Source organism: Haliotis rufescens, unplaced genomic scaffold, assembly GCF_023055435.1.
Source record: "Haliotis rufescens isolate VD_foot unplaced genomic scaffold, xgHalRufe1.0.p SCAF_14, whole genome shotgun sequence".
NCBI classification, from domain to species: domain Eukaryota; kingdom Metazoa; phylum Mollusca; class Gastropoda; order Lepetellida; family Haliotidae; genus Haliotis; species Haliotis rufescens.
In genome coordinates, this window is record NW_025963824.1 from 23,457,571 (window position 1) to 23,481,483 (window position 23,913).

General features: G+C 43.4%; 1 protein-coding gene across 4 annotated transcripts; it reads left to right on the top strand.

Moving 5' to 3' along the window:
• Positions 1–9,995: 9,995 nt before the first annotated feature.
• On the top strand, positions 9,996–22,474 carry LOC124131217. 4 transcript variants are annotated; one of them, XM_048395174.1, is made up of 4 exons: positions 9,996–10,654; positions 15,996–16,229; positions 19,084–19,258; positions 20,050–22,474. In XM_048395174.1, exons 2-4 carry the CDS (start codon positions 16,001–16,003, stop codon positions 20,285–20,287), a joined length of 642 nt encoding a protein of 213 aa, XP_048251131.1. In that variant the 5' UTR covers positions 9,996–10,654; positions 15,996–16,000; the 3' UTR covers positions 20,288–22,474. The 4 variants fall into 4 exon arrangements, with proteins under 4 accessions (XP_048251131.1, XP_048251133.1, XP_048251132.1 ...); XM_048395176.1 differs by having other exon boundaries at positions 9,996–10,650; XM_048395175.1 differs by having other exon boundaries at positions 9,996–10,646.
• The last annotated feature ends 1,439 nt before the right edge of the window (positions 22,475–23,913 follow it).

Sequence of the window (23,913 nt, forward strand, 5' to 3'; positions counted from 1 at the left end):
CACTCATTGTGAGTATATTTACACCTGGTATGAAATATCCCAATATTTGCAATGATGTACTTCCCGAGTAGCACTGTTTACAGAGTTTATTTGCACAGAGCTGTTGTGGCTGGTGTAGCTCACGTAGATACAACCTATATGGAATGTGAACCATATCAGTTTAACACTGTATGAACAGACAAGCAGATTATAGTGTGGTGTGATTCTTACTACCACAGGACATCCTAGATCTGTAGTGTATGATTTGCTACTTCCATCCAAAATATTCTTGAAGATCATTAGATGCTTTAGAAATGTCGGGGTGGTAGGACAGCCCAGTGGTTAAGTGTTAACTCATTACGGCGAAGTCCTGGGTTTGATGAGGTCTGTGTTCGTGGGTTTCACCAAAGTATTAAAAGTCTGAGACTTGCATCAATTCAGGCTTTCCTCTCACGTTGGGCTGACAAGCCCTGATATAACTGGAACGCTGTTCAAAGTGGAGTAAACCCAACTCCCTCACTCACTTAGAAATGTCTACTGTGTTTACGGCTCTGGGTGGCGTTGTATACAGCGATCTTAGCGCTGAGGTGATTTTACCCCCCATACTTTAACATAGACTTATGACAGTTGTAGCGCTTTTGTTGTTTTGTACAACAGCACCCTGACATCAGTATCTTTTGTCAGGTGCTTGATGCCCGATGCTGATTAGAGGGTGGAAGAGGTCCCTCAGAACCTGTGATTGTGGGTTCAAATCCAAGACACACAATGGTCATGTTCTAGGTTTGTCAGCAGCATACCGGTGCTTTTGGGTTTCACCAAAGTGTTAAACATCTGAGATCTGCATCACTTCAGGCTTTCCTCCCATATTAAGCTGACACACCCTGATATAACTGGAATTCTGACCAAATGTGCATTAAACCTCTCACTCACTCACCCCTCACTCACTCACAGATGGGCTGCAGACTAGCATGCTTGTGACTAAATACATGACTGGCTGATCTAGTGTGTGATCATACATGGAAGGCAATGGGGAGGTGCGGTAGCCAAGTGGTTTTAAGCGATCGTTCATCATGCAACCAGTATACGATTCCAACATGGATGCAACCAAATATGCTAACTATTTTGATTTTAGGAGAATCATTAAAATATTTTTTACAAAATTCAGACATAACAAAATAAATGTGTCAAGAATTTTCTCAAAATCATCACTAGTAATTTGTAGTTATTGACAACACTAAAGAATCATTTTCTTTCACCACATTTACTGAATAAAACTTGTATGTTGCAGGGTACACTGTTCCAATTCGCTTATCAGTAGTAGATGACCATGGTGATAATAAAATTCTTTCGAACATTACTAATTTTTGACTAAAATTATTAAAAGTATTCCTAATGTGCTCAATTTGAGAGTAACATCCATGATGCTATCTGTGGTGTCCATTCTTGGCGCTACCAAAATTCCAGCACATTTGAAGGTGATGGTGCCCGTGTTGTTTTCATATGTACCAAAGTTCCATGTGCCTTATGGAAATTTCTGCACATAAATTCGACCTTATTTGGATAAATGTCTAAGGTACTAAGAATCTCAGATGAAAAGTTGGTACAAGGACACTACATGTTAACGTGAAATATCACATAAATCAATTTGTGTTGAAAAGAGGATTCATTGTGATGTTGACAGCAAAGTTGGAGCCATGTAGACTGATAAGAGTTATGGCCCTTTGATACGACGTCTGGTTGCGCAGTTCTTAAGCAGGAAATTGGAAACGCTCATGTGCCTCATGACAATTTCTTTTTTATTTGCGACCACCGACATTGTTAGAACAAAACAAACTTCTATAAACAAAGAACTGTGTCACAGCATTGCATGAGAAGCAGATGAAGCAAGAGTCGGACAGTCAAAACTACCTTGGAACAGTTACAAAACGTCGCGACATCACTCATGTCAGTTTCTGTATTGCAATATAAGACACTTGTTGATTAAAACAAATCTTTTGTCAGGAAATAAATACAGGATACAAGTTTTCAAAATGGCTATTTTTTATGGAAATATATAGTTAGTGTGTTATTATTTTCCATGTGAATATATTATTTACCAGGTATATGTATATATACATGAAATAAATTTTCACATGGTTTTCATTCGCTGCATGAAGCTATTTTGTAGGGCACCGTTTTTGTTATGATCTTTGTTGAAGTATTTCATCAGCCTGACATTCCTACATATTAGTAAACCACACTTTGTACATTGTGCTTTCCTTGCAACTATTTAACATTTATAAATCTGGTCCCAATATTATTCTATATGACCACAGCAGCAGTGGGGTAGCCTGCTGGTTAAGGCGTTCACTTCCGATTCAGGTTCGATTCCCCGCATGGGTACAATGTGTGAAGCCGATTTCTCGTGTCCCCCGCCGCGATATTGCTGGAATATTGCTAAAACCGGCGAAAAACCACACTCACACACTCACTTTATAACCACACAACTATTTTTATTATGCTTATTACCTTTTTTAATTATTATTATTATTGATTTCTGAATGATGTATTTGTACATATAAATACTGCCATTAAGTATAGGCGTTTTACTGGATGTAAATCTAAAGAAAATAGTGGAACATTCATGTGTAAATGGCTCTAGGAAGTTAGGTCAAATTAATAGAAAGTGTGACATTAAATGATCTCTTGTTACATAGACACATGTCCCACATGGGTGAAATGTGTGAAGACCATTCTGGTGCGTGGTTATGTTGCTGTAACATTGCTTAAAGTGGAGCAAACCCTGACTTCCTCCATCCCGTTTCCTGACACACACTCCATTCATATGTTTCATTGTCGCAAACTGTGGTCGACAAATTGTATCGACCATCCTAATACTTCACTCACTGCGGGACAGTCTGTATAAGCCAGTGAAGTATTGATCCTGTGATGTTGACAAATTGTGTCGACCATCCTATTACTTCACTCACCGCGGGACAGTCTGTATAAGCCAGTGAAGTATTGATCCTGTGATGTTGACAAATTGTATCGACCATCCTAATACTTCACTCACCGCGGGACAGTCTGTATAAGCCAGTGAAGTATTGATCCTGTGATGTTGACAAATTGTATCGACCATCCTAATACTTTACTCACCGCGGGACAGTCTGTATAAGTCAGTGAAGTATTGATCCTGTGATGTTGACAAATTGTATCGAACATCCTAATACTTCACTCACCGCGGGACAGTCTGTATAAGCCAGTGAAGTATTGATCCTGTGATGTTGACAAATTGTATCGACCATCCTAATACTTTACTCACCGCGGGACAGTCTGTATAAGTCAGTGAAGTATTGATCCTGTGATGTTGACAAATTGTATCGACCATCCTAATACTTCACTCACCGCGGGACAGTCTGTATAAGCCAGTGAAGTATTGATCCTGTGATGTTGACAAATTGTATCGAACATCCTATTACTTCACTCACCGCGGGACAGTCCGTATAAGCCAGTGAAGTATTGATCCTGTGATGTTGACAAATTGAAACTGCCAATACTTTAGGAGAGTGCAAAATTTTGTATTTGAAAATTAACTTTCCTAACAAAAAGACAAAGGTATGTGTGTTCACATATTGCTTTATTGCTGACTGGAATGCTAACATCGACTCACTCACTAGATACTACATCCTGGGTGTTCATGGGGATTTGCTTGCCAGGAATAGTTTTGCGGTGGTTATTTTGAGGTGCTGTTGGTAAGACTAACATATGTACAGTAGAACCCACAAGTTCAGACCTTCATAGTCTGGACCCTGTTAATCCAGACACCTCCATATTGGACATGATTAGGGATGATTTCATATCCTGGATGTGTATTTTTACGATCCAGGTTATGTTGCCCGAATCATAACCGGGTCGGGATTCTACCCCCAAAATATTTGTTTGCTGGAGATGTGTTCAACAAAATGTGTTGTGTAAAAAAATGAAAATTATTTAGCTGATGGAACATTTTTTTCAACATGTTCCAGCTCTCTCCCTAAAGAATCTTAAATTGCCAGTCCCCTCTGCCCTTGATTTGGTCATTGGTAATCCAGCAGTGAATAGGTACCAGGTAGGATGAGATGGTAATGTCACTATTAACCATCTAGCATCTCACAGGAGCTTGGGTTGTATACTCCCCAGGGAGCAGAGAATGAAAATGGAGTGCTCACTGATCCATTGACCGGGGTAATAACAATCTCGGTGCTTGGAGCATGATATCCAAATTGGACGACTACTATTACTACAACTACTACTACTACAACTACTTTTGTTATTGTTAATAATTATAATAACAATAATAATAATAAAAGATTGATAAATACATAAAAAAATTATAAAAAAATATTTCTCTGGGGAGGCATAGTCTGGATTAACAGGGTTTTACTGTAGACAGGTGTGACAAGTGGGACGTTTTCTGAATGAAGGCTGCTTTGGCTCTTCTCATACAAACAAAACAACAGAACACAAAATGGTTAAACAATACCTCAGTAGGAAAGGTATTTTGTGTCTTGAGGGCCTGTGCATTCGACAATGTCTGTATTATGTGCTTTCAAATGCCATAGTTCAAACTGTGCAGCAAACCATTCATGCTGTTGCATAGCTTATCCAACAGTTTTGTCTTGGTGTGCATTTAGTGGAATGTATAAATATATACAAGTGCTTGTGTGATGTTACCATGGTTACTCCTATGCAAAATACTGGTCCATTGTATTTTTTTTGGAAATAAATATATATTCTCCAGCTTAGTAGTGAATGATGTACAAATTTTATGCAAACCTATGTGGGCTATGTGTGCCTTTGTAAGGCTTTGATGTAGCCCAGTAGGTAAGGTGGCTGCTTTTATATAGAGCTGGTTTGTATCTCGGACATGGATACAGCACCACTCACTAGCGGTAAAGCCATAATTTATTAGTTTGTTTGCTGTTTAATGCATACTCAGCAATATTCCAGCAATGTGGCGATGGTCTTTAGATAATCTGGACCAGACAATCATTGATTGATATCATGAGCATCGATCCAGGCAATTGGGATACGATGACATGCATCAACCAAGTCAGCGAGCCTGACCACCCGATCCCCTTAGTCGCCCCTTGCGACTAGCATGGGTTGCTGAAGATCTATTTTAACCAGGATTTTCAGGTGTGCTCCATAAGTTTGTTGTGCCCTCTGGGCAGTGGAGTAGCCTAGTGGTGAAAGCATTACCTTGTCACTCTGAAGGCCTGGGTTCAATTCTGACATGGGTACAATGTGTGAAGCACATTTCTTGTGTCCCCCACCTTGATATTGCTGGACTATTGCTGAAAATGATCTTAATTTACCATACTCACTTTTGCCCCAAAGAGGAAAAAAATCACTTCCCTGCTTTTTTCCCCCGTTTCACTCAACAATATACCAGACATGGGAAAGTGGACTGTTTGTTGTTTAATTCCGCACCCAGCAATATTCCAGCTATATGATGGCGGTCTGTAAATAATCGAATGTGGACCAGACCGTCCCGTGATTGACATTATGAGCATTGATCTACCCAATATACATCTATCAATCTGCGGGCCTGACCACCCGATCCGGTCTGTTGCCTCTTACCACAAGCTATTCTAGCAAGACCAATTCTAAACCGGATCTTCATGGGTCCGGCAGACTGTAAATAATCGAATCTGCACCTCCCAATCCAGTGACTGATATTATGAGCAAGTTACCACCCAGGCTTTTGGCTACATTGACAACCAAGTCGGAAGTCTGACTACTTGATCCATATACTTGTAGTTGCCACTTTCATTAAGTGTAGGATGTTGGGGAAATATTCTACCCTGGCATCTTTCTGCATGTAGGTGTGACATCTGCAACACAGTCATACTGGATGAGAAATTGGACACTTCGTTTCAAAGGGGAACAGTTGCTACAAGTAGCTACATGTTTCATCCATTTGGTTCAAGACCAGCCTCCATCTTGGGTGAGGTGAGGTGAGGTGAGGTGAGGTGAGGTGAAATGGGTTTTAAGGTTGCGTCCACAATTATTGCTCTTATATAGGGAGGTGCAAGCATGTGTGTGTGTGGCTGCTTGTGCTTGTCCGGACTGATGCCGAGTTTATTGTGCTACCCTGCTGAGATACCATGCTGCAGTTTAACATGAATTCCCAACTCAGACACAGTATAGTGACTCCGAGCCGACCTGTCCTTGTTTTATCCCCTTAATGCCAAGAGCCAGACAGGGTAGCAACAAGTACCATCTTTTAACTCTTTTTGTTTGACACAATCGAACCCCGGACTTCGCACTCCAGGCAGATGCTCTACCACTGGAGGCTCGGTGAGTTGGTGAAATGCGTCTCAGTCGAATGGCATGGGTCATTTCTCATAACATCAATCACTGGTTTATCTGAACAATTACAGGGTACCTGCCTGGGTTGTCTCTAATAACACCAATCACTGATTTGTCTGAACAATTACAGGGTACCTGCATGGGTCGTTTCTACTAACATCAATCACTGGTTTGTCTGAACAATTACAGGGTACCTGCATGGGTCGTTTCTCATAACATCAATCACTGGTTTGTCTGAACAATTACAGGGTACCTGCGTGGGTCATTTCTCATAACATCAATCACTGGTTTGTCTGAACAATTACAGGGTACCTGCATGGGTCGTTTCTCATAACATCAATCACTGGTTTGTCTGAACAATTACAGGGTACCTGCGTCGGTCGTTTCTCATAACATCAATCACTGGTTTGTCTGAACAATTACAGGGTACCTGCGTGGGTCGTTTCTCATAACATCAATCACTGGTTTGTCTGAACAATTACAGGGTACCTGCATGGGTCGTTTCTCATAACATCAATCACTGGTTTGTCTGAACAATTACAGGGTACCTGCATGGGTCGTTTCTCATAACATCAATCACTGGTTTGTCTGAACAATTACAGGGTACCTGCATGGGTCGTTTCTCATAACATCAATCACTGGTTTGTCTGAACAATTACAGGGTACCTGCCTGGGTCGTTTCTCATAACATCAATCACTGGTTTGTCTGAACAATTACAGGGTACCTGCGTGGGTCGTTTCTCATAACATCAATCACTGGTTTGTCTGAACAATTACAGGGTACCTGCGTGGGTCGCTTCTCATAACATCAATCACTGGATTGTCTGAACAATTACAGGGTACCTGCGTGGGTCGTTTCTCATAGCTTCAATCACTGGATTGTCTGAACAATTACAGGGTACCTGCGTGGGTCGTTTCTCATCAATCACTGGTTTGTCTGAACAATTACAGGGTACCTGCGTGGGTCGTTTCTCATAACATCAATCACTCGATTGTCTGAACAATTACAGGGTACCTGCGTGGGTCGTTTCTCATAGCTTCAATCACTGGATTGTCTGAACAATTACAGGGTACCTGCGTGGGTCGTTTCTCATCAATCACTGGTTTGTCTGAACAATTACAGGGTACCTGCATGGGTCGTTTCTCATAACATCAATCACTGGTTTGTATGAACAATTACAGGGTACCTGCGTGGGTCGTTTCTCATCTATCAGTGGATTGTCTGAACAATTACAGGGTACCTGCGTGGGTCGTTTCTCATCAATCACTGGATCGTCTGAACAATTACAGGGTACCTGCGTGGGTCGTTTCTCATAGCTTCAATCACTGGTTTGTCTGAACAATTACAGGGTACCTGCGTGGGTCGTTTCTCATCAATCACTGGATCGTCTGAACAATTACAGGGTACCTGCGTGGGTCGTTTCTCATCAATCACTGGATTGTCTGAACAATTACAGGGTACCTGCGTGGGTCGTTTCTCATCAATCACTGGATTGTCTGAACAATTACAGGGTACCTGCGTGGGTCGTTTCTCATCAATCACTGGATTGTCTGAACAATTACAGGGTACCTGCGTGGGTCTTCTCTCATCAATCACTGGATTGTCTGAACAATTACAGGGTACCTGCGTGGGTCGTTTCTCATCAATCACTGGTTTGTCTGAACAATTACAGGGTACCTGCGTGGGTCGTTTCTCATAACATCAATCACTGGTTTGTCTGAACAATTACAGGGTACCTGCGTGGGTCGTTTCTCATCAATCACTGGTTTGTCTGAACAATTACAGGGTACCTGCATGGGTCGTTTCTCATAACATCAATCACTGGTTTGTCTGAACAATTACAGGGTACCTGCGTGGGTCGTTTCTCATAGCTTCAATCACTGGATTGTCTGAACAATTACAGGGTACCTGCGTGGGTCGTTTCTCATCAATCACTGGTTTGTCTGAACAATTACAGGGTACCTGCATGGGTCGTTTCTCATAACATCAATCACTGGTTTGTCTGAACAATTACAGGGTACCTGCGTGGGTCGTTTCTCATAACATCAATCACTGGATTGTCTGAACAATTACAGGGTACCTGCGTGGGTCTTCTCTCATCAATCACTGGATTGTCTGAACAATTACAGGGTACCTGCGTGGGTCGTTTCTCATCAATCACTGGTTTGTCTGAACAATTACAGGGTACCTGCGTGGGTCGTTTCTCATCAATCACTGGATTGTCTGAACAATTACAGGGTACCTGCGTGGGTCTTCTCTCATCAATCACTGGATTGTCTGAACAATTACAGGGTACCTGCGTGGGTCGTTTCTCATCAATCACTGGTTTGTCTGAACAATTACAGGGTACCTGCGTGGGTCGTTTCTCATCAATCACTGGTTTGTCTGAACAATTACAGGGTACCTGCGTGGGTCGTTTCTCATCAATCACTGGTTTGTCTGAACAATTACAGGGTACCTGCGTGGGTCGTTTCTCATCAATCACTGGTTTGTCTGAACAATTACAGGGTACCTGCGTGGGTCGTTTCTCATCAATCACTGGTTTGTCTGAACAATTACAGGGTACCTGCATGGGTCGTTTCTCATAACATCAATCACTGGTTTGTCTGAACAATTACAGGGTACCTGCATGGGTCGTCTCTCATAACATCAATCACTGGTTTGTCTGAACAATTACAGGGTACCTGCATGGGTTGTCTCTAATAACACCAATCACTGGTTTGTCTGAACAATTACAGGGTACCTGCATGGGTCATTTTTCATAACATCAATCACTGGTTTGTCTGAACAATTACAGGGTACCTGCGTGGGTCGTTTCTCATAACACCAATCACTGGTTTGTCTGAACAATTACAGGGTACCTGCATGGGTCGTTTCTCATAACATCAATCACGTGTTTGTCTGAACAATTACAGGGTACCTGCATGGGTCATTTCTCATAACACCAATCACTGGTTTGTCTGAACAATTACAGGGTACCTGCGTGGGTCGTTTCTCATAGCATCAATCACTGGTTTGTCTGAACAATTACAGGGTACCTGCGTGGGTCGTTTCTCATAACATCAATCACTGGATTGTCTGAACAATTACAGGGTACCTGCGTGGGTCGTTTCTCATAACATCAATCACTGGTTTGTCTGAACAATTACAGGGTACCTGCATGGGTCGTTTCTCATAACATCAATCACTGGTTTGTCTGAACAATTACAGGGTACCTGCATGGGTCATTTCTCATAACACCAATCACTGGTTTGTCTGAACAATTACAGGGTACCTGCGTGGGTTGTCTCTCATAGCATCAATCACTGGTTTGTCTGAACAATTACAGGGTACCTGCATGGGTCGTTTCTCATAACATCAATCACTGGTTTGTCTTAACAATTACAGGGCATCTGCTGTGATATAGCAGAAATACTGAATACTACGGCGTAAAACAACAACAAACGAAACTACAAATTAAAGACTGGACAACTGCACGCTCTAAATATCCAACACACCCAAACAAACGACCTGCTATGAGTCTACCACTACAGACTGTCAATACAAACCCCCAGCTGTTGAAAATCTAACATATTATTCGATTTTACATCTATCACAGCTACCACTGTAAAGAAGGCAATCGATTATTATATAAAGCCCGCCCAGCAAAACACAATAGGTTTAGACAGCTGTGAGTCACCTCTACATCGGTAGCCTAGTCATTGTGTCGTGTGTATCACGGTCGCACCATCGCCAGGTTCCCTCGCACAGGAAGGAACACACCTTGCTGTGATGTATAAGGCTTGTAAACACTTCAAAGGGAGAGTCGTTGTTGTGATCTAGTGTCATTGCGATCTCATGGTGTTTGTGTAGACATTGTGGAGCATATGTCTGCTTCATTGCCCGGCGAGGACCGCAGATAATGATGTTCTCTGGATAACTGAACCAGGAATTGTCAAGAATATTTGAATAGAGGTCTGTTCGACAGTGGCTCCAGGCAGTTCGAAGATTTGTAACTTGTTGCTGAAAGTGGATTAATAGGGTCTCTGTAGCTTTGAACAAAGCATTGCTCTCCAGTTGGCGTATTCCGTTACCATTGTCGTTCTACGTGAAGTAATGGAGTAGTTATTATATGGCACGAATTTTCTGCAAATCGAATACAGACCGATCCTGTTTGTACAACTACGACTGATTTTGAGAAAATCCGTCTTTGTTGTGCAATGTGATAGTCACGTGAACGAGTGAAACCAGTGAACCCAGTTCTAATATGGATTCCCCCAAGTGCTGGCCGAGGTGACCTATTGGACGGAGGTGAGCCGGGTGTTGTACCAGCGGTGGAATCCACCTTTGCAGAGTAAGTGAGTGAGTTCAAATTTTACAATTTTACAGCAATACTACAGCCACTTAGCGACTGAACATATTATTAAATATTAAATACTTGCCGACAAAGGACAGTAAAAGAGTTTGATAAATAGCACATACTGAATATAAATCAAAGAAATACAAAGTTAAAAGATGTTTGATATAAACACCTTGAGTTATTACACTTAAAATTCAGACTATAGATTACTAGTAACTAAAGCGAGACCACCTTTGTGACGATCACAGTACCTCTGGATTTACACCACTTCAGCCAACAGTTGCTCTTTGCAGTGCGAGCCCATAGCTAAATCAAGAAAAGCTCAAAACAGTAACATGATAAATACCTTGCTTTTGGGTAAGTGAGTTAAAATATATAATATAAAATTTAACTTCGCATCGGCATTATTTTAGCCATATAGCGACTGCTTTTGACTTAGCTTATGCGCCACCATCCACACGGAAGTGAAATGTGCCTTTATATAGTGAACAAAACAGTTAGGGATCACGAATATGTTTTGGGATATATATATATTTATGAAATTGTGTACTCAGTCTTCGCTGCTAAAAAATAATTCACAAAATATTCATGGTCCCTGATTATATTTGTTCAATGCATATATTTTCGCTACTGTTGAGATTTACATGTCATGTTATTCGTTGTGTGAAGACACACGTCAGTTTGACGTCAGGTGAGGCGAGGACGTCACGTGTGATTGATGTATGATTCAAGGGAGACAACCAGGTCATTGTCCCTGATTATTACTGCTCATGTGTTTTTTTTTTATGCGAAAATACCGTTTAACCTGGTCGCCTAGTAAGTCCAGTCCATGGAAGAAGGTCGAAACTGGCTTGACGTCCAGCTTAGTCCTAAAAAGAGTGATTGAAACCCTGTGTTGAAGAACGATACTGTCTCATGAATTGGATCACAAGGTATTGGGACAGTTTGTGTGTTTGTTTGTTATTGAACGCCACACTCAGCAATATTCAAGCTATATGACGACGGTCTGTAAATAATCGGCTCTGGAACCAACAATCCAGTGATTGGCATCATGAGCCTCGATCCGCACAATTGGGATACGATGACTTGCATTAGCCATGTCAACAATCGTGACCACCCGATGCCGTTAGTCGCCTTTTATGGCAAGCATGGTTGCTGAAGAATAATTCTAACCCGGGTCTTAACGGGTCTATTGGGACAGTGGGTGAGTGAGTTTCACGACAGTATTTAACCGTTTAACGAACAGTATTCCAGTTATATCAGACCGTGCCAACTTGATGCGGGAAGAAAGTAGTCGAAGCAGGTTTTAGACGTTAGAACCGGGATTCGAACCATTGATCAAAGGTTTCAGATGGGCCCAAGGGATGCCACTGTGCACAGCGAATTAGAGGATTTAGATGTGATGGCCACCTAGAAGGTATTTGGAGATTTGAGGAGCCTTGTATGTAACGACCTGATTCAATAACGCACTCCCACGTTTTTAGGTTGAGGTGAAGCTTAATTTAACGCAACAAGGATTAATGGTCTTTTTCGTCACCGGGACACGCACGGATGCCCTACACTGTATTGTCGTGTAGATGTGAGTTCGTATGTGATGACATGTGTCTCCGACAAGACAGATTTGTAGCTGAATGCGATCTTCTTATGTTGCCCTCTGACAGACACCCTTCTGATACGATAAATTAATTTCAGTGACTTTCTAGCGGGAGGCAAACATATACAACGTGGGTGAGACAATCGGTGGCTTTACAAAACGCCGGTTCCCACGCGAGGAAGACATATGAGACGTTTGTGAGACCGCACGTGACGCAAGTGTTCCAACTTGAGGTGGACATATACCACGTTTGTGAGACCGCACGTGACGCAAGTGTTCCAACTTGAGGTGGACATATACCACTTTTGTGAGACCGCACGTGACGCAAGTGTTCCAACTTGAGGTGGACATATACCACGTTTGTGAGACAGTACGTGACGCAAGTGTTCCCACGTGGGGTGGACATATACCACGTTTGTGAGACCGCACGTGACGCAAGTGTTCCAACTTGAGGTGGACATATACCACGTTTGTGAGACCGCACGTGACGCAAGTGTTCCAACGTGAGGTGGACATATACCACGTTTGTGAGACCGCACGTGACGCAAGTGTTCCAACGTGAGGTGGACATATACCACGTTTGTGAGACCGCACGTGACGCAAGTGTTCCCACGTAAGGTGGACCTATACACGTTTGTAAGTTAGTACGTAACGCAAGTATTCCGAAGTGCGAAGTTGCAACTGTGCCCAGACGTTGCTGACGTTGTACACAGCTTGGACACCGACTGCGACCTGAACAACACAATACGGAGTGAACTGTCAGGCGCTCGTGTTGACCACTCGTCATTTTCCTGTGGACGCTACATCACTGTACGTAGAGAATAGTCGTTGGTCGTTGGTTCGTCTCCCAGACTTATTCCGTGTTTGATACTTGTAGAGTTTCCTCCCTTACCCGTGCCATGATCCGCCGATTCAGAACCTAGATATGCCCTGATTATTTCCTTTGTTTTGTCAGCTCCATGACCACACTAATCTGATAAGAAGTGATATGACTGAAATACTGTTTAAAGCAACATTTAACCCAACTCAATCGTTGAGTAGTTTGGTTTGTGTGTTGTTTATATCCCCACTTAGCAATAGTCCAGCTGTGTGACGACGGTCTGTAAATAATCAAATCTCGATAAGACAGTCCAGTGATCGATATTGTAAGCAACAATCCCCGCCGTGGGGCTACGATCACAGGCAACTAACCAGATTACCGAGCCTGGCCACTCAAATCAATGGAGTCGCCTCTTACAACCGCCATAGGTTGCTGGGGACCTCTTCTAGCCTGGGAGCCCTGCAGGTGAGAGGGTACAGACTCAGTACAGTATGACACGCGATGTTTTCACTGTATCCCTGTCGGGGGCTGTCTGGCGCCAATAAGAAACGTATGTTGGCGAGTGAGTGAGTGAGTGAGTGAACACTATATGACATTTATTACATCACGGCGTGTCAGCTTAAATGTAATGCAGGACTTAGATATTTACCACTTTAGTGAAACCCACGAGCATGGGCATGGTGCTGAAAAACCTTTGATCAGAAGTAAAGACCAGTTTTTAAGTGTGACCTTGTCTGTGACCTGTGACATAGTCATTGACCTGTGACCTAGTATGTGACCTGTCAGTCTTCTCAGACGTATGTGTGTATCAAATAGACGACATAAATTCACAGCTCAGGTGACAGATGTTAGTGTGTAGCAACAGCCAGCTGTTGCTATTCCTATACCGGCGTAGCCCCAACAATGTATTGACCTTAGGTCAAGTAACAATCTGATTTAAATAATCTTCCGAATCTGATTCATTGGAAAGTAGTGCTTAATGAAGGTATAATATTAACTCACCTGGTCTGAAAGAGTTTATCCCCTGGTGGGTTCCAAGCTAGGATTGGCCCACCAGTATCCGTACAGAAAAAAGGCATCGGCTGGTAAAAAACCCCCGGAAAAGAGACATCGGTGGCTAAAAGAACATAAACGGTCAGTTCCGAATATAAATTATAAAGAGGGTGCTGTTATGGTGTTTTATTATTATTATATTTATTTATACACACTGTCGGTTCTGAGCGCCATGACAACTACACCTAAAACGGTGTACTATGAAAGGTATATTTGATTTCTGTGTGGTTTGTGTTTTGTCAAGATCAACCTTTTTCGAATCGAAGCCCTTAAGGAATGATTCTAGAAAGCTACCATTGTTTCATTTTATTCTTGTCGTAAGAGGTGACTAACGGGATCGGGTGTTAAGGCTCACTGACTCGGTTGATGCATGTCATCGATCCCAATTGCGTTGCTCGATGCTCATTAGATCAATCAATCTGGTCCAGGCCTCCGTCACATAGCTGGAATAGTGCGGCGTTAAACACACAAACAAACAAACAAAACATCTTTCATTTAGATTGGTGGCCAAAGTTCCAGGGTTCACCTGACGCGACCTCCTAGGGAGTGAGTATAGTTTTACGCCGCTTTCAGCAACAGTCCATCAATATCACGGCGGGGGACGCCAGAAATCGGCTTCACACATTGTACCTAAGTGGAAAATCGAACCCGGGCCTTTGGCTGTGACGGGCGAACGCTTTAAGCATTAGTCTACCACACCACCCAAACCTCCTCTTCATGGAGAGCGTGTCAGGCGTTCACACAGGGGGGTATCGTAACGGAGTATCACGTGACATCGCACTTACTGTACGTTTCATGAGATGTCTAACTTAAAAAGTGCAGCTAATGAAGTTTGGACAAATGCAGATCGATATGAATACATATCGAGAAGCTAAAATACTGCTGTGTCACGATTTATGATACCTTTGGGTGATTGAATTTACCTACACCGACAAAGAGTATCTGTGTGCGTGTATTACTCATGAAGAGATGGAAAACGCATCGCGAACAATAGACCTTTTTTTTTTTAGTTAATTCAGAATGTAGACCTTTTTTTTAGTTAATTCAGAATGGTTCCTTACCTGTTTTATTGTTATAGAAATATCACCCATAGTGTGCATGTATATATAACGTGTTGCTGTTGTGCCGACGGCCGCAAAACCACTAAAGCAAGGGTTTGAAACACACAATGGAGCTCTGTGTCGTCAATACGTCGTCTTTGCCTGAGCGCATTGTTTCATTTAGTGAGAACATGTGATGGGGTTATATCCTGACGGCTTAGTCTGAGAGAAAGCCCGAAGTGACGCAGGTCTTGGTCGTTTACAACATTGGTGAAACTAACGAGCACGGGTGTGGTGCCGAGGAACTAAAAGTCATAATCAGAGCGAATCTGGGATTCGAACAACAAACCAGCGTATCAACTAAGGGACACAACGTTGCATATTGAATTGCACCGCATTTGACCACCGGGCAACTGGTCATAATTTTTAAAAATCTTCCCCTCAACATAACTAACTCACCATTGCTTGGATCGAGGCTCGTGATGTCAATCACTGGATTGTCTGGTCCAGACTCCAGATTATTTACAGACCGCTGTCATTTAGTTGGAATATTGCTGAGTGCGGCGTTAAACAACAAATAAACACTCACTTCCCCATTTCTTGGGACTTATCGCGAGTCGAGGGAGCATTTGATCTTTTGCAGACATGTTTTGAAGAAGTTTTCGTCTTCTTTTCCTGACCGTGGATCGGCGAGGGGAAGATCTTAACCTTTAACGACGTGAACAAAATAACGCTCTGATATGTTATATTCGTCACCATTAGTTCCTCTCCATCACATATACTATGTCTACCTGGATGTTGATATCTTACATGTGTATGTTGTATGTGTTTTGCAGGTCAGATGTTGTGTCCGGAGCTGGCCAAACCTCCCCCGCCAATCATCATCACGGCAAACAATGTGGACGACATTATTGTCAGTACGTACCAACGTGACCCCGGTACTCGGGTAACCGTGACCTGCTTCGTGGCTTCCAGCTACACTGTGATTGGCGACAATGTGATCACGTGTCTTAGCAACGGCTCCTGGGACAAACCGTTGCCAAGATGTGTACCGACATTGAGAAATACGCGTAAGTAAGGAGACCCATTCAAATACGATTTGTCATCACTTTGTCATTGAACTATATACTGATGGCCTGTTTGCCTTCGTTTAGAGTCCAAATGGTAACTAAACTGGCTCCAATGTTGTTTCACGCAGCAAGTGGAGCGCTATCAGCCAGCAGGCGGAGATAAATAAAATGGGTATGCGTGACGTCCATAGTTACAATTATCTTACCGTCATTTCAGATGTTGAAATATTATTTGTTCACGTGATCTTCGGGTCTTCTCTGTGTGTGTGGGGTGGGGGGGGGGGGGGGGGGGGGGGGGGTGTGTGTGGTTATAATACCCCATGTACCCCCCGAGTGATCCTGCTACAACGAATTTACCTTACCAATATGTTTTAATATGACATTGTAAACCAATTCAAATACATTCTAGATTGATAGAAAACATCTGCTCAACTGAACAGAGGTTAGCTTGCGCTATGTCACGTGACATCCATTGGCTCGGAAAAGCGGGTTAGACAGTATTTTACACAGTATTTGATCAAGATCACGTTGATCAATCAGCTCTCATCACTCTGACACGGGGTTATGATAACTTATTATATACATCGAGTGACACTGCTACACCTGATGATGTACATTATAGATGGTGGCGATCCGCGTGCAACGTGAAAGTCCAGTTCCATTGGCCAGGGTGTCGAGTGACGCGGTGCACGTAGAATTCGTGCTCTACGTGCATTCGTCAAAGCACCACGTCGACTCGATAATGCAGTGTATTGCACGAGCAACCCTTCCACCCGTGCTGTAGTAATCGACTGCACAGGTTGTGAAGATCCACGGGTATAGTTTTCAGCAGGCGGTTGAACCCCTTTGACAATAAAGTTGTTTACAATGTTTTAGAAAACTCGGGACCTGACAGTTGAACGTTAGTTCCGCGCAGACGATATCAACTTCTGGGTGGAAAGTCTTTTCGGGGGCCAATTAAATTTGGCGGTGTGTTCGCTCGCTGCGGACCTTCAGTTTAGATCGAATAATGGATACTTACAGCTTTAGTTTTGTTGAGTAAACGGATTATGAACGGATGAAGAAAGTCAAGAAAATCATTTTTGTAATCCGCAGATGTGTAGTATTACTGTTCATGTTACTTTTGTATGGTGAGTGAGTGAATGTGAGTTTGACGAGGCCTCGGCAATATTGACGACCATCGCGGTGGAACTATTGTATGAATTAATATACAGAAACAGTGACGTTATCATGACCCACTTAGAAACACGACAGTGTGGGTATGACTGAAACACAGATGTATTCGTAGTTCATCCCTCACATTCGTCGCTGTCGCCGGTGTCAAACTCCACACTGATGACAATCTTTCACATTTGGGCTACAAGCGACATTTCACGTTTCCAGTTCTCCTCGATGCCCTGTACATAACGCCCACACTATGATAATTCTTTCTCGCCAAATCTGTTTTCACATTTCACAATCAGCCTCAACAGTTGTCACCTTGTATTCTTTTACAACCAACCCAGTTTCTTAAATTGGCCGGGGGCCACTGGTGACCCAGTCGTCTGAGGCGCCGCAATTCGTTCATCCTGGTTCCAAGCGCAGCACACCCAGGGAACCAGGCTGCAATTCGCTCTGCAGAGTCGTTTCCCTTGGGCACGCCAGAAACCTATGATTAGGGGTTCAAATCCCTGTTCGCTCCGATTATGTTTCTAGTTTGTTTGTCAGCACCGTACCCATATTTGTGGGTTTCACCTAAGTGGTAAACGTCTGAGACCTGCATCGAAGCTTACACGCCGCGATGTAACTGGAAAACGGTTCAAAGTGCCGTTAAACCAAACTCACTCACTCGCCAGATGAATTCAGTCGGGTTAAGGTCACCATGGGAAGGATGCGGACAAAGGAGCGAGTAACTCTGTCGATGCAGTTCACCAACATACCCGTGAAGATCCGGGGTGGAATAGGTCTTCAGCAACCCATTCTTGCCGTAAAAGGCGGTTGATACATATCATCGAATCCCAATTGCGTGGATCGATGCTCATGATATCAATCACTGGGTTGTCTGGTCCAGACTCGATCATTTACAGGCCGCCGTCATATAGCTGGAATATTGCTAAGTGCGGCGTTAAACAAAAAAAAAAAACACCCCAAAAAACAGTTCACCAACATTATACGAGAGTCGCTTGGATGAGGGACAGGGAATAGTTAGTACTCTCTCCGAAAAAGTAGGCTTACATCTTCGTTTTGAGTCACAATCAATTATATATTTTATCTGGTCACATAATATCTAAACTCTCCAGCAAACCCTTTGCCTTTGACGACTCGAATTTGTCTCGGAATACGACCGTCTTTGAAGATAGCTTTCAATCCCTCCCTGACCCTGCTGACCTAACATCCTAAACGAATCTGTTGTGGCGAATGGGTACAGAGTATTTATCATAAAAGAATGAAGAAATAAAGGCCTGGATAATCGAGGATGTAACAAAACGTGCCTCACTGTGAGTGAGTAATTACGTGGAACGTTTCCTGTGAACATCCGGGTTGGAATAGGTCTTCAGCAGCCCATGCTTGCCGTAAAAGGTGACTTTGCTTGTCGTAAGAAGCGGGTGGGCAGGCTCGCTTACTTGATTGATGCATGTAATCGTATCCCCATTGCTTAGATCGATGCTCATGATGTCAATCACTGGATTGTGTGGTCCAGAGACGATTAGGGACAGATCGCAGTCATATAGCTGGAATATTGTAGAATGCGACCTGAAGCAACAAACAAACAAAAAAAGCGTGGAAGGTATTGCGGCGGGTACACAGGCTGTGAGACATTTTGCATCGATGTAGGTGAACACTACTCAAAAAATAATTCTGAAACTATTTTCAGCGTCGCCACCAATCACGACTACGAGATCTGTGACAACAGGCGACCTGACTCTCCTCCCACTCATGGTAGGGGCGGGGCTTGCGGCGCTGGTGTGTTTGTTTCTGGCTTTTCTGATGTGTTGTGCGGCCTACTACTGGAGACAAGGCGATCGGAAACAAACATATCCCGAAAAAAGGTAACATATGCATTCACGTAAAGGTATAATTGTTTCAGAGATTGCTGTTAAAAAGTATTCAATCTTGTGCTGTGGGGTTATGATATCATATGTCCTGTCACAACCACCTAGTTATCTAAGTCGCCGCAATTTGCTATGCAGAGTTGCCTCCCTTGGTAGTGCCAGAATCCGATATTCGACCTGATCATGTTTCGGTGTTTGTCAATATCATACCAGTATCAGTGGGTTTCACCAAAATTGTCATCCGTGGGATTCCAGGTGGGACTATAGATCCCAAAATTAGCCAAGTCACCGAGCCTGACCACCCGATATATACTGGAAAAAAGTTGGGGATCATGAATATTTTTGGACAAAACAATACAGTGCTTGATCTCATGAACATCAGTCTTCGCCGTCGGGGTACGATGACACGCAATGAACCAAATCACCCAGCCTGATCACCCGATCCATTTAATCGTCCTCGGCAAGGTTTCTAGGGACCAATTCGAACCCGGAATCCCCTTGGGTGTCATGTCATAAGATGCAAAGAGGAAGCTGCCGAAATCTGTATCAAATAACTATTGCCATTGAAAGTTACAAACCATGCAATGACATAACTGATTTCGTCTTTTTTTCAATGTGAATATGTCACGCTCTGAACAAAATAAAATGTGTTTCTTCCGAAAATCAATACAGGATACAATTTCCCAAGTCGATATTTTATTATGAAACGAAGAGTAAGCGGTGATTAACTTTTTCCACGTGTATATCTTGTCAATAAACATAATCAATAACAAATGTGTTTCAAACAGTTATTTCAGATCCCCATCACCAGGGACGGTAACGACAGCGCTCTACGACAACAGGAACATTGCGTATGATGACTTCTCGCGAGAATCCTGGAGATCATACCCTCCTCCAGTTACCATGACAACCATACGAAGCGTCGATAGACAAGTGTCACATGACCGGCGGATGACCAATCAGCCCTACCCTGCATGGTTCTCTATGCTTCCCAGACAGAACGAAGTGGTTATGCCGTATGTGTAAAGACATGCGGAGTTATCTCCCTTGAGATATAGGACACGTGACCAAACGATACCAAATCGTCGTTATTACTTCACGGGTTCGCGTTCACTGTGTTCCTCCACCACCCGTGAATACACACGTCCGGCATGCTGGTTAGTGGTGACGTGTGTCTATTTTAAGTCAAATAATGAAATAAGGCCGCGTGTAACTCGCGGGAGTCAAATGAGTCGTTGTGTGAACCCTACAATTACCAGACATTACATCAAACTGAGTGAGTGTGGTTTTACGCCGCAAAATTCCAGCAATATCGGTGTGGGGAGAGGTTGCAGCGAGGTGTAGCAAATACCACAAGGAAATGTCAAGCGTCTGGGCACTCCCTGATCTCGCTTGAACCAGGCCGTTGCTTGATTCGTTTGTTACAATAGCCATTCGTCGCCACTCGCCCCTTTCCGTAAACTACAAGAAGACTCGTCCCCCTATCAATGAATTTTATGTGCGAAAATACGACAAACCAATCAGAATGCGCGTATGACCCTAAGTACTTTGGTCAAACAATTCCTCACGAATAATTTTCTACTTTACACATGTCTTGCATCTAAAACTATACCCTAGATACAGTTAAACATGTTCAATCATACTGTACAATACCGTAAGTCCCGATATGTTTTAAATAGCATCGGGAATGTATATGACATAGCACACTGTGACAAAGCGTAACGCCACTAAGACAGGCTAATTTGCATATCACGTGATCGGACTTTTCTCTTGATTGTTTAACACCGCTGCCACAGGCTGATTTGCATGTCACGTGACCGGACTTTCCTCTTGTTTGTAAACAAACGCGCTTTTTCAGAAATCAGAATAGATCGTCCCAATGCAAGTATTTGGAGGCGCATTCCATTTTTGCATAATTATATAGATATGCTACTACAACTGCGACAGTGAGTTGCATGGCAATATATATTTACACTTCAAAGTGACCATATCGCTAGTTCTCCGTAGGCCTTCGATGACAGCACGTGGAGCCGTACAACCATTGTAAACATAGGATAACTACGCAAATGGAAATAGTTTTTCACGATTTAGGATATTTTATCAGTGATACCATTCTATGACATATGTTTATCTACATATGGAAACTTGTCAAATTGAAACAGATGAAAAACATATGCAATATTTTGAATGGACTGTGTTAGATGTGACGAATCGTCACATGGCGCTGGCCTGTGGCAGAGGTACTATGCTGGTCGCATGGAACTCTTGGTAGGAGAGTGATGACATAGGTCAAATATTCGTGAATCATTACGCAACGAGTTGACAATTCTTTTAACTATGCCCGTTTGCGCACAGACGGAACTCAGTCGCAAACATTGCCATGAGAGTGACACGAGCTGCTATTCGACTTGTCCCGGAATAACACGAATTGGTCACGAATGAACAATAGTTTCACCACTAAGCAGCGGAATGTATTTTGTGGTGATGGAGGAAGTTGTCTTCTGAAACCCGTGGAGTATGGACGGTGATACTAAATAAGGCAGCAACATCACGCGGAAACGCGTGACATCTGGAAAGGGTTCCAGCGTATTGACGCATCCACCGAAATGTCTTGAGCTGTGTACGGGCGAGTGAGGAGAGTGGATGGAGAGGACTAATACCAGACTGATCACGAACAGAGACAATGCTCTCACACTGTGCACTGAACTGGAATTTCCAGTAAATAATCATATTTTGGGGATCATTTGTATAGTATGCATCGCCATGACTTCAAGTATAACTGACAGTTTACCAAACCATGAGGACGATAATTTATTCTAACGGAGCAGTTGTTTTTGACCATGGTCGTTTAATTGGTCTGTGGTGACCTTACTGACGTCATCTCACTATTGTGTGATGGTCTTACTGACGTCATCTCACTGGTCTGTGGTGACCTTACTGACGTCATCTCACTGGTGTGTGATGGTCTTACTGACGTCATCTCACTAGTCTGTGGTGACCTTACTGACGTCATCTCACTATTGTGTGATGATCTTACTGACGTCATCTCACTGGTGTGTGATGGTCTTACTGACGTCATCTCACTGGTCTGTGGTGACCTTACTGACGTCATCTCACTAGTGTGTGATGGTCTTACTGACGTCATCTCACTGGTCTGTGGTGACCTTACTGACCACTCAAGTGGTGATCCATATTAAACTTGATTTTACATAATTGGCTTTACTGTTTACTGAGTTAAAACTTAGGCAATGTTTTAGCTGTAAAGTATTTGTTTATTTGTTGTACAACGACACTCAGCTATTTTCCAACTATTTGACGCCGGTCTCTTAATTGCCGAGTCTGGACCAGACCAGTCTGGATGACATAAGTATGTATACATGATCAAACTTCGCATACAGGATCTGTAAGGCGGGTTATCAATAGTGATAGACGGTTGTTGTGAGTGCGAGATAGTGATAGACGGTTGTTGTGAGTGACTACGAGATAGTGATAGACGGTTGTTGTGAGTGCGAGATAGTGACAGACGGTTGTTGTGAGTGACTACGAGATAGTGATAGACGGTTGTTGTGAGTGACTACGAGATAGTGATAGACGGTTGTTGTGAGTGCGAGATAGTGACAGACGGTTGTTGTGAGTGCGAGGTAGTGATAGACGGTTGTTGTGAGTGACTACGAGATAGTGATGGACGGTTGTTGTGAGTGCGAGATAGTGACAGACGGTTGTTGTGAGTGACTACGAGATAGTGGTAGACGGTTGTTGTGAGTGCGAGATAGTGATAGACGGTTGTTGTGAGTGAGTGCTAGGTAGTGGTAGACGGTTGTGAGTGCGAGGTAGTGGTAGACGGTTGTTGTGAGTGCGAGATAGTGATAGACGGTTTTTGTGAGTGAGTGCTAGGTAGTGGTAGACGGTTGTTGTGAGTGCGAGATAGTGATAGACGGTTTTTGTGAGTGAGTGCTAGGTAGTGATAGACGGTTTTTGTGAGTGAGTGCGAGGTAGTGGTAGACGGTTGTTGTGAGTGCGAGATAGTGATAGACGGTTTTTGTGAGTGAGTGCTAGGTAGTGGTAGACGGTTGTGAGTGCGAGGTAGTGGTAGACGGTTGTGAATGCGAGGTAGTGGTAGACGGTAGTGGTGGGTGAGTGCGAGGTAGTGGTAGACGGTAGTGATGGGTGAGTGCGAGGTAGTGGTTGACGGTAGTGGTGGGTGAGTGCGAGGTAGTGGAATACGGTTGTGGTGGGTGAGTGCGAGGTAGTGGTAAACAGTTGTGAGTGCGAGGTAGTGGTAGACGGTAGTGGTGGGTGAGTGCGAGGTAGTGGAATACGGTTGTGGTGGGTGAGTGCGAGGTAGTGGTAAACAGTTGTGAGTGCGAGGTAGTGGTAGACGGTTGTGATTGCGAGGTGGTGGAAGACGGTTCTGATGGGTGAGTGCTAGGTAGTGGTAGACGATTGTGGTGGGTGAGTGCGAGGTAGTGGTAGACGGTAGTGGTGGGTGAGTGCGAGGTAGTCGTAGACAGTTGTGGTGGGTGAGTGCGAGGTAGTGCTAGACGGTTATGGTTATGAGTGCTAGGTAGTGGTAGACGGTTGTGAGTGCGAGAAAGTGATAGACGGTTGTGAGTGCGAGGTAGTGGTAGACGGTTATGGTTATGAGTGCTAGG

What these genes read in the sequence shown, in the direction of transcription:
- LOC124131217 (XM_048395174.1), top strand. Translation starts at nt 16,001, where the DNA reads ATGTTGTGTCCGGAGCTGGCCAAACCTCCCCCGCCAATCATCATCACG. An exon ending in ACCGACATTGAGAAATACGC is followed by an intron (nt 16,230 to 19,083) that starts GTAAGTAAGGAG and finishes AACTATTTTCAG; the next exon opens with CGTCGCCACCAATCACGACT. An exon ending in CAAACATATCCCGAAAAAAG is followed by an intron (nt 19,259 to 20,049) that starts GTAACATATGCA and finishes TGTTTCAAACAG; the next exon opens with TTATTTCAGATCCCCATCAC.